We start from the raw sequence: 11,060 nt of genomic DNA on the forward strand, positions 1-11,060 counted from the left end.
AAAATAAAAATAAAAATGAGTGGTTGTCACAAATTTATTTACGCAGGCTGCAACATAATGACAAAGATAGAAATACGAGTAATACTCAGGATTACACAGAATCACTAGTCAATCTAGCGATAACCCCATAAATTATGTGCAATTTAACATTTTTTTTAGCCTTTACTGTCCGTTACTAAAGCTGGTCTCAAACTCTCCGTTATCTTCTGTGTGGATTGGTCTTTGAATGAGGAGTTGTTGTCTGATTGAAACTTGCAAGTCAGTGCCAGAGACCAGAGGAACATGAATACACCTAAGGGTGGGAAGAAATCATAACAACATATACATTTAATACTCTCTCGCGCTTTGAATTGATCCGGGGTTGTATGATGGAAGATTAACTTTTTTATGTGTTAATGTAAATGAGTTACTCTCTTAATGTTGTAGAATACACGTGTCAATGTTAAAGTTTGTTTCGTATAAAATAAAGTTTTAAAATTCACACTCTCTCGCGCTCTCTCTCTCTCTCTCGCTGCAGACAACCATTTGCCTATATTTGGCAATTGCAACAGAGAATATTAATACACGTAAGTAAACTGACCTTGCAGAGAGTTGAGAACAGTGAACAAGTAGAGCCCAGGGAGGGAGATGGGAGAGTAGGTGCTGTATGCCAAGCCCCAAGCTAACCCAAGCACACAGCTGAGGCCCAACACGGTGCCACAGTCTTTGCACACCTGGGCCGTCTTCTTTTTGAACGCCACCTTCCATCCTCCACTTCCTTCTCTACCTCCACTGAATCCACGTGTGCTTTTTCTCAGCCCCCAGAGCTTGACTACCACAACCCCCAGCATGGCTGAGTTAAACAGGAGGACCAGGCTCATGTAGGCAACCACAGCGATGTAGTTGATGACTAGTCTGTGTGGATAATTGCTGCTGATCCAGCACCTGCAGGTGATGAATGGGGGAACGCTCATTTGGCAACTAATCCAGAATATAACAACTTGAATCCAAATATTTGATCTATAAATGACATTATATTCAGTATGACATATTTAATGACATTATCTATACTTTATTTGAATCCCTGAAACAGTTCACACATAGAAAGGGGAAATCGTCATATCGCCCCCTGCTGTTTGAGTTCAAAGCTGGGTATCAACTTCAATTGGATGTATCTGTGAATGTTCTCATTCATCCAGGTCATGGTTATCCAAAGGAGTTGAATCAAGTGCAACTGGACTTGGTATATATCCGTGAAGACGTTTCGCCTCTCATCCAAGAGGCTCCCTCAGTTCGTGCCTTTCTGACTAGACCAAGCTATTCTGACTGGCTGGTGATGAAACTCAGATATTTATCCTCGTTGGAGTCGTTATCAGAGCTAATGCTTGCTAAACATCGGAACCCAAAGAGCCATGGACATCATTAGCTCTGATAACGACCCCAAAGAGGATAAATATCCGAGTTTCATCACCAGCCAGTCAGACTAGCTTGGTCTAGTCAGAAAGGCATGAACTGAGGAAGCCTCTTGGATGAGAGGAGAAACGTCTTCACGGGTATATACCAAGTCCAGTTGCACTTGATTCAACTCCTTTGGATTGAACTGGATGGTTTGCACATTTCATCGTACACAGCATGCGATGGATTTGCACATGCATTTCCTGTCAAAGTGGTCTTCGTCCTAACATTTGAAATGATATGGGATATCCATCCATTCATTATCCAAACCGCTTATCCTGCTCTCAGTGTCGCGGGATATGATATATGATAATTACCCTGAAATTGTTTAGTTGTAGTTGATATTTTCCCTTATATTTGTCCTCCATTTGGTGCGACTGTGTTGTAGTCAGTCAACTACTACTACAAAATGAACGAGAACGGTTGGGTGGTTGAACTCTACCAGCAGGTGGCGGTGGTTGACACTTCACTCTCCCCTTTACAAAATGTCAATATGACATAATAATGACGTAGGAGGTGGTGACAATGGGGATTTCCTTGTGGTTATTTCTAAACAATGTCCTGCTCTCTGCTGTGTTACTTTATCTATCTATCTATCTATCTATCTATCTATCTATCTATCTATCTATCTATCTATCTATCTATCTATCTATCTATCTATCTATCTATCTATCTATCTATCTATCTATCTATCTATCTATCTATCTAGCCGCATAATATTTGAAAAAAGATAAGACTTGAATTAGTGTCCACCAGAACGAGCAAACTTTGAATATGTCTTGAAATTGTAATGCTAGGCGGAGAGCACTGCGGCAGAACCAGTGCCAGTGGTTTTGGGCATTTTAGTAATTCACTCAGTCATCTCAAATCTGAAGTTTCCACCACCCAGTGTGACTGCATGTTGAAAAAAAATCCCAATAATAATCCACTGAATCTTACATTCCATCTGCTGATGTGTTTCTGGCACCACCCAACAACTGAATAGAGTAATTGCCATAGGCACCTGAAATCCCACAAATTACTGCTACCACTGTAGGGACACCTGCATGAAGGAAGGTAGAGAGCTGAATTACAACATGAATGTCAACTGAAATAATCATTGCAAATTTCCCCAATACAGCTGCTGTAAACTGTATTGTTCCAACAATACAGCGTACAGCAGCTGTATTGTTCCAAGCAACTGCTGTTTAGTAGCATCAGTCTCTTCTTCATGTTAAATGAGATGCATTGTAAAAATCTTGCATGCAGTAATAGAGCTGTTCCATTTATTAAAATGTAAACCACTTAACAGAGCCTCTCTTTAATGCAGACTCCACTCACCCCATCCCAATAAGCTGAGTTTGAGCAGGTATCTCCTGATGTAGATGTTGAAGATCTGGACAAGGAGAAGGTATAAGTGGAAGCCTTCTAGAGCTGTCCAGCTGAAGGTAGCCAGTAGAGACCAGTGTAAGAGGAACCCCAGAACCTTACAGCCCCAACCATCCTCATCATCCACCTCTAGCCAAACCCACAACTTGCTAAGCAAGAAGCTAATATGCAGGCAGAGGAGTGCCCCTGTCAGCTGCATGTGAACACTGATGGACTTCTCTGGACGTCGTTGTCTGTAAAGTGAAGAGCACACAATGCAACCTTATTTGTGTTGCCTATTAAACAAGAGGGCTGGAATATATGCAAAGCTATGTTCCTCCAGATCTGACTCTTGGGCAAAAGAATTCCCCAAGTGTCTAGATGTCAAATTCACTCTCTGCACTATAGAAACACCTTGCACTTAGCACAACATTGTACTGTGGTGACAAGTGAGTGATAAATTAAAATTACACACACACACACACACACACACACACACACACACACACACACAGTTCTTTCTAATTATTGTCGATGATATTGGAAAAACACCAGGGGTGTTACTTTTATCAATCATTACTAAATCAAAAATGCCTTATTTTATACTCTAACATTTCCATAGTCTTACCTACATTTTTAGAATAATATTTTCCAAATTTACTTCTTAAATTTACTTACTTAAATTTGCAACTTGTGATATTGGGCTATACAAATAGAATTGACTTGACTTGACTTGACTTCACAGTTAGGTCTATGTAAAATGCGTACTGTAAACATGCATAGATGAACAAGCTGACAATGGTGAAGAAGACAGACAGAGATGATCCAATGTAGGAGATATAGTTAAGGTTGACAGCATTCTCTTTGTCCAACTTTGATATTTTGGGGTTCTGAGGAAGAGAAAAATATATGACGAAAAAAAAGTAAGACATTTTTCGATCAAAGATTTACATTTAGCAAGTCTTCTGAACCAGTTTAAGCATCTCTTGTTAAGGCATAATGTTTTGCAGTGTTAGTATGGTTAACATTAACATGGTTAGCAATGTGGTTAGCAGGGCGTGCTAGTCGTGAGAATGAGTTGCAGTCAGCAGTTTACCACAAGCACAGCAAAGAAACTTAGATGGTTGCAGCTACAAATAAACTCTTGGTCATTGTAGTTGGTATCGCAGCCCTTTGAGCTCCAATCACCTGTGAACATACACATAAAAAAATAGATAACAGTTTAGTTATTTAAATTGCCCTAGATTTGTGGTCAGCAGTTTCGTTAAAGAGGTTAGGAATGTAAAAGTTTTACACTGAAACAGAGGTCACCTGTTCCTTCCTCTGCTTCAGATTCCTGCCAGAACACGCAATTCCCATTATCCTCCTGAAACATGCAAAAGCAGATAATATGAAAACATATTCATTCTAAGTTATTACTTAACCCATCCAGCAAAGAGAGCATATTTAGTATTGTCTTAATGTGTTGGTAAATGAGACCATTACTTTACCTGATTGTTGTGCTTGAAGATTAGCCTGATGGGTTGTGTCAGGTTACTGAGTGCATGGTTCCCTACCCTCACAAATAGCACTAACTCCCTCATAACTTGCTTATGGGTAGAGTGGTCCGTGAGACCCCACCTCCGTGGTGTTGGAGTCCGCCTCAACTGGAAAGGAGAGGAGGAAGACAGAGCTGTAGGTATGTAATCAGGCATCAAGACTCATTTCGAAACAGCTTCCAACACAATCAGTTTTACACTGAATTTTTTACTTGTCATGGAATTAATTACTGCCCAACTAAACTGAAATAGTTCAGTGAGCACCATCAGTGGTTCACAGTAAATATGCATGTTACAGCCAAACAATCCTCTTGCCAGTGTTTTCATTTCTTTTTTCCTGCACCGGCCTCAAAATTTTACAACACACCCAGATCTCCTCCTTGATTGTTTCAAGTGCCAGGTTTTTTGGATATGTGTGGGTGGATTTTCATTAGGAGTGACCAGTTCAAGAAACTACTGGAATTTTGAAGGTTATTATGCAAATTGCACTACTACATGACTTAAATGATAAAACTTGTGTGATGGGTGTGCTTTGTTTGGTACTCTGTCTCTGACACACAACAGAAAAATAATAGCTGTCCATGCAGTGAGTTGTCAGTATCTTTCAAACCTATGCTGTCTCTCCAAAAGCATCACCACCACTTTAGAACTAGTTCTATCTGAAGAACCAGTCACCATGCAAACCGCAAAACAAAACAACAATAACATTTTATTGATAATATACTTTGCATTGAAATACATTTCAAAATTCTCCAAGCTAAAAGCTTTTAAGATCACTTAAAAGCAGAAGTTACCGCCTATATATTAGGAGTACAGCTTTAGTAGGAGTGTTGGGGTTGTCAGCCCAACTACAGATTTCTCTCAGTATGCAACATTTTTTTTTTTAATGACTGCTGCTGTACGAGGCTTTTGGGAGTGAAACAGAAATCAGTACGGAAGTTGAAGTGAGTCATTAAAACTGCAACAAATGAAATGAATTTGAATTATTTCATTATTAGCTACCAACCGGAAAGTAAGAGCTGTTGAGAACAGTGACAACCAGCAATACATTCTCCTCAGAGGCAATGCCAACAGCTCCTTTGCCTTTCTGGAGAGCTGACGATGGGATGTGCACCCTGTGCTCCGATGTAGGGCTCTCCACAGCCTTCAGTTGTCATGAACCCACATAAACAAGCAAAAAGAAATATGTGCACATGCATTACTGTACATACACAAGTGAACATGTTACATACGTGTTTACTTGTTCTGTGTTTGCCAGGACACAAATACTGCTTGACTGTATGCATGCATGCTGTAATGCTGGCAAAATCAATTTCTCATCTTTTAAGTGAGGTTAACTTCTAGTTATAGAACTACATGTTGTGCAGTGATCTCACTTAGATGGTTGTCAAAAACTGTAAGACCTTCAGATAACTGCCAAGTTGTAATACAAAACAACTTCATGTTGAGGAGTTTTTGAGGGACTGGTCATTTGGGGCACCTTCCTACAATATCTGAATGTAAGTATGGACAGCTATATTACTTGATATTCACTTTGTAAATATTGAACATGGCTTGCTGTCGGGTGTTGAGGTCATGCCATTGTTCTATTTATTAGCTGTTTATTATGAACAGCTATGAGACCTGGCAGTGCCCCCCCCTCTTTTTCTTTGCTTTCTTTTCTTCTCTCTTCTTCTCTCTTCTTCTTTATTTCTCTTTTCTTTCATTTTGTTTTCTGAGTATCGTACATTTTGCAATAATGGACCTATCTGTGTTGTGCACTCTGTACTATGTACATATAGATTTCAAAAGCCTGGCGATGAATTATAAAAAAACAGATTGAGGACAAGTTCACTGATGACTCCGCTAATTTACTAACTGCAGTTAAAATTAATGTTAAATATTTCACATATTTTGTTGCATTTCAACTGTAACATGTGAATTAAAATCAAATGAAAATTGTACAATAGGAAGGAGTTGTCACAAATCTCGACTTAGACCAATGCATTTAGTTAGCTGATGCACAGACTCACCTCCTGAGACGAGTTTACCACTCGACGGATGAAGTTCGAAGAAAAGGATCTGGACTCACTTTGTCTGCATGTCACACTTCTGTTCTCGAAGCATCTATCAATACACACAGTGTTGCATCAGTGCGCTACTGATTTCATAACACAACCATGTATTGCAACAAAAGTGCTGTCACCCACACCCACAAATTCACATATATTAGATCGCACATCTAGTAATTTTCATAAATTGGTGATTGCAAACAGAGCCATTAAACTTTAAATTTGTGGAGCTCTACCACCAAAGAAAAGGAGACCACCCAAATGGATTACCTTGGCCAGTTTTTCTGAAGATGACATTTTTCAATAACATTCTGACACAAGTCTGTTGAAGTGACAAAAGGGAAAGTTAATTTGCTGAAAAGTGTTTTGAGAAGGCATTAGATATGAGCAAGTGAACGTACAAATGCTTGATTACTCATATGTCAGGGTGGCAATTTCATATTCAGAAGACTTTACAGAAGTTACAGAAGAGATGCTATGAAAGGCTTCACTTCCTTAGCTCTAGGTCTGCTGCTTACTAGAATTGGTGTTTTGTTTTTGGTTTTTTTTGGTTGTTGAGAAACCCTAATTCTAGCTGGCAGTGGACCTTCTGTCTGTCTTAGGGCCAACTGGATACCTTTCCTTGGCCACACCCTGGAGATATAAATAATAAAGCAGTGATCACTCCGTCAACCTCCACATATTCATCCTTTAAACGGAGGTAAGACTCGTCAGGTTCTCTGATGAGAAATAAAGGAATACCCTGCTGTCTAAAAGAACAAACCTGTATTTCTCCAATGAATGTATCAAAGAAATGAAAACAAACAACAAAGTAAACATCAAACATAACAAAAACACATTGGAATTAAAACACATAAAAAGTACGGAATTAAACATAAAATACTCTTTAATCTTTCTGGTGTCCTTGAAATTGACCTGTAACCATGCTTTCATAACCCTGTTAGCTCGTTGCAGAATTCTTCTCCACTGGAAGTCTACACCGCCTCCCTCCTTCTCCTCTTGGCTTAAAAATGTGCTGTTTTTTCTTAAGTTGGAGAAAATTAAATACTCTGAGGGGTTCAAATGATAAATTCACTGCAAAATGGCAGCCCTTTATATTATTCTTTAATGCCCTGCAGAGGCTTCCAAATGGATGAGGGGCTGTAATTTGAGGTGTTCGTAGACACCTGAGTTATATATACATCTTAATGTCACTGACTATACGCTGACAATGTGCAGTCCAAGCAATTTGCCAGCTTGCCAATTTAATTTAATTTAATTTATTTGTCTCTCATACTGTCAATGTATTGTTGCTTTGTTGTTGTCTTGTTATGTTGTAAATGTTATGTTGTTGCTCTTACAGGTTGTGGGAGTGGGGTAGGTGGGGTTATATTTTTAATGACCTGTATCTATCGCAAAATTTGAATAAAAATATTTATTTGTTTATGTAAATGTAAAAAAACCCCATCGGAATAGATAACAATAACTCAACGATATAAACTGCCTGTCAAAAGTTTGGGGATGCCTCATTTTGTCGAGTAGAGAATTATGCATTTCAACAGAAAGCTGGCCAAATCTTGTCATTTGTCTTTGCGAAAACCACAAAAGTCAAGGAAGGACTGATATAAGCATTACCTTGGGAATAAGGATATACATCACCCATTTAGGCTTTTTATGATGCCAGCACTTGTCACTGATTATGTGCGCCAAACAAGTTTCATCTAATCTCTCTCATCTCATCATCAGCCGCCGCTTCTCTGGGGTTGGGTTGCGGTGGCAGCAAGGTAAGTAGGGCACTCCAGATGTCCCTCTCCCTAGCAATGTCCTCCAACTCCTCCTGGGGTTCCCAAGGCATTCCCAGGCCAGACTGGACATGTAGCCCCTCCAGCAAGTTCTGGGTCTATCCCGGGGTCTCCTCCCAGTTGGACGTGCCCGGAAAACCTCCAAAGGAAGGCGCCCAGGAGGCATCCTAATCAGATTCCCGAACCACCTCAACTGGCTCCTTTCGATGCAAACGTGCAGTGGCTCTACTCCGAGCTCCCTCCGGATGTCTGAGCTCCTCACCCTATCTCTAAGGCTGAGCCCAGACATCCTATGGTGGAAACTCATTTCAGCCGCTTGTATCCGCGATCTCACCCTTTCGGTCACTACCCAAAGCTTATGACCATAGGTGAGGCTTGGAGCGAAAATTGACTGGTAAATTGCGAGCTTTGTCTTCTGACTCAGCTCCTTCTTCACCACAATGGTCCGGTACAATCTCCCGCTCCATCCTACCCTCACTCGTGAACAAGACCCTGAAATACTTGAACTCCTTCACTTGAGGCAACAACTCACCCCCAACCCGGAGGGAGAAATCCGGTCCTTGTATAACCAAAGTGAGAGCTGTGTCTGTATTCTCGGCATAAAGTCAAACACGTTTTCGGTGGGTGTCGGACTCCGCCGAGGTTGTCCCTTGTCTCTGATTTGGTTTGTGATATTCATGGACAGGATCTCAAGGTGGAGTCAAGGAGAGGAGTGTGTCCCTTTTTGGGAACCTCAGAATTGCATCTCTGCTCTTCGCAGATGATGTGGTTTTGTTGGCTTCGTCAGAACGCGATCTCCAACACGCACCGGTTTGCAGCTGCGGTTTGCTCCAAACAAGTTTCAAAAGAGAAGCTGGTGAAATCATTGTTCAGGCAAAACCTACTGCCCATATCAAGCAGACACTTGGTGGGCTTAAAAGTTAAATTTTGCATAGAGACACCCAAAGTATTAGAAAATAACTGTAACTTATGTTAACAAAACCTTTGCAGGCATTTCTTTTTCTTAATTCATTGAAAAGTAACTGAGAAAATCAAACGTGATGAGGCGTTCCAACCTTTTTGACAGATGGTGTAGCTTTTTACAGGAAAATCACACTCAAAATCCCATATCTTGCGTCATCTAATGTACGTGTTAGATAAGTCCCACCCCAACATAGCATGTAGGTCCAAATGCCTTTGTATATCCCGGGTTGTATTTCGCGACTCCCCAGACACTGGCATTCCACGTTTCATAACAACCTTCCTTGTATCTGTTTCCCTTTCAAGTCACCATCATAGTGTAACAGTGTAACGACCACAGACATATAGACTTGCTAGCCCTTGGCTAACAATTCTACACATCCGTGGTCGTTACACTGTTACAATAGTAACAATTCGTGACCGGGTTGTGTTTTGCAGACTCCCCAGACACTGGCATACCATGTTTCATAACGTTCCTTGTATCGGTTTCCCCTTCATGTCACCATCATAGTGTAACAGTGTAACGACCATAGATGTGTAGACAAGTCTACACATCCTTGTACTGTTACAATAGTAACATTTCGTGACTGCCTCAGCAGTAGCAGTAGATATACAGTCAGAATGACCAAGTACATTTACCATTTAAGATTACCTATATTTATTATTCAGGGGCTACTTGTGTGGCACCAGAGTGTTACATCCTTACAAACACTCATGCACACGTACACACTCCCACGCATACACAAAGGTACATTGAAGAAACTCACCCTCATATTGGGCCGTAGAAATGATCATCTGTACGATAAGAAAAACTCTGATCCACATTATCGCCTCACACTGCTAATCCAAGATATACTGTATGTGTGTCATAAAGTGCTGTGTGTGCTGTCATTCAGCTCATCTGTGATGTTCTTGTTGGGTAAAACTGTGAGTTTCACATCTCTATTACGTTGCTTGGTGTGGAGGTGGAGAGCTTCTGTACACAGGAAAGGGTTGACCAAAGATAAAGTCTAAATGACAGTTCTTTAAGGGTTAGCTTGCGGTTGATGTTGATGTTTTCAGTCAATGCCTTGTCCTTAAATCGGTCGAACAATTCACATGATGAATTCATTTGGCAACTATGGTTTTTCTATTCTGGAATATTATTTCAGACAAAACGCCTTCCTTAACATAATGATGTATCGAGCAGCACAGTGATCTCATTGCTCAATTTGAGTCAATCATTTTGATCTATTCTGCCACAGAGTCAAAGGGGAAGTTTCAAAATGTGGAAGATTTTCTAGACGAAAATCAGCAGGTCAAAAATGGTGAGCTTTCTGGTGAGGAAGTGAAATCTAAAAGTGCATCACACTAATAATGTCTGCAATACTTCACCCTAGGCACACATAAAAGGGGGAAATCCAGTTTCACCAAAAGGTTGCAAATCCATTTTATTCTAGTTCAGTCTTCTTTGTTAGTTGATTTCATCATTTACAATTATTTTAAAAAAATGCACATTTACACATAATTTCATCATTATCCATTACGTTATAAAAAGGATACTTGCAAAAAGTTATGTAAATGCTTTTTCCAACAAATATGTTCAAACAGCTCTCCAACTTGACTAGTCCTGTAAGATGATTTTATGATCTTTCACTTTTTAGGTGGCTATTCTATAGAGGGAATAAACAAAAGTTAAGTACGGTGCTCAGGGTTTTGGTTAGCAGTTAACCCTATTGGCTTTACTCTAAATTGGTAAAAACCACCTTTCTCTCAACAAACAAATCACCTTTCTTCCAGTGAGGCCTGGGTCCAGGGACCAATTTGTCTGTAATAGCCAAATTTATAACCATCCAGCCATTGCTACTATCACTAAATGCAGTGGAAGAATCCATGTGATGGTGGTTGTCCATGTGGAACACCTACCATGTTTCTCTGCTCGTGATGCATGAAACCGGTGCTGCAACTTT

General features: G+C 40.2%; 1 protein-coding gene across 1 annotated transcript; it reads right to left on the reverse strand.

The window, feature by feature from the left end:
- Positions 1-26: 26 nt before the first annotated feature.
- On the reverse strand, positions 27-10,014 carry LOC130111834 (adhesion G-protein coupled receptor G5-like). Its single transcript, XM_056279130.1, has 12 exons — positions 9,879-10,014; positions 6,641-6,692; positions 6,332-6,425; positions 5,326-5,463; positions 4,272-4,427; positions 4,093-4,147; positions 3,878-3,969; positions 3,550-3,671; positions 2,755-3,035; positions 2,374-2,476; positions 581-924; positions 27-292 (listed from the first exon to the last, which is right to left on the reverse strand). The coding sequence occupies exons 1-12, from the start codon at positions 9,934-9,936 to the stop codon at positions 156-158; spliced, it is 1,632 nt and encodes a 543-aa protein (XP_056135105.1). The 5' UTR covers positions 9,937-10,014; the 3' UTR covers positions 27-155.
- Between the last annotated feature and the right edge of the window lie 1,046 nt (positions 10,015-11,060).

This window comes from Lampris incognitus, chromosome 4, assembly GCF_029633865.1.
Source record: "Lampris incognitus isolate fLamInc1 chromosome 4, fLamInc1.hap2, whole genome shotgun sequence".
Taxonomy (NCBI): Eukaryota; Metazoa; Chordata; class Actinopteri; order Lampriformes; family Lampridae; genus Lampris; species Lampris incognitus.

What these genes read in the sequence shown, in the direction of transcription:
- LOC130111834 (XM_056279130.1), bottom strand. Translation starts at nt 9,936, where the DNA reads ATGTGGATCAGAGTTTTTCTTATCGTACAGATGATCATTTCTACGGCC. An exon ending in CTTCAGAAAAACTGGCCAAG is followed by an intron (nt 6,426 to 6,640) that starts GTAATCCATTTG and finishes GTGTATTGATAG; the next exon opens with ATGCTTCGAGAACAGAAGTG. An exon ending in ACTCAGCTTATTGGGATGGG is followed by an intron (nt 2,477 to 2,754) that starts GTGAGTGGAGTC and finishes TCCTTCATGCAG; the next exon opens with GTGTCCCTACAGTGGTAGCA.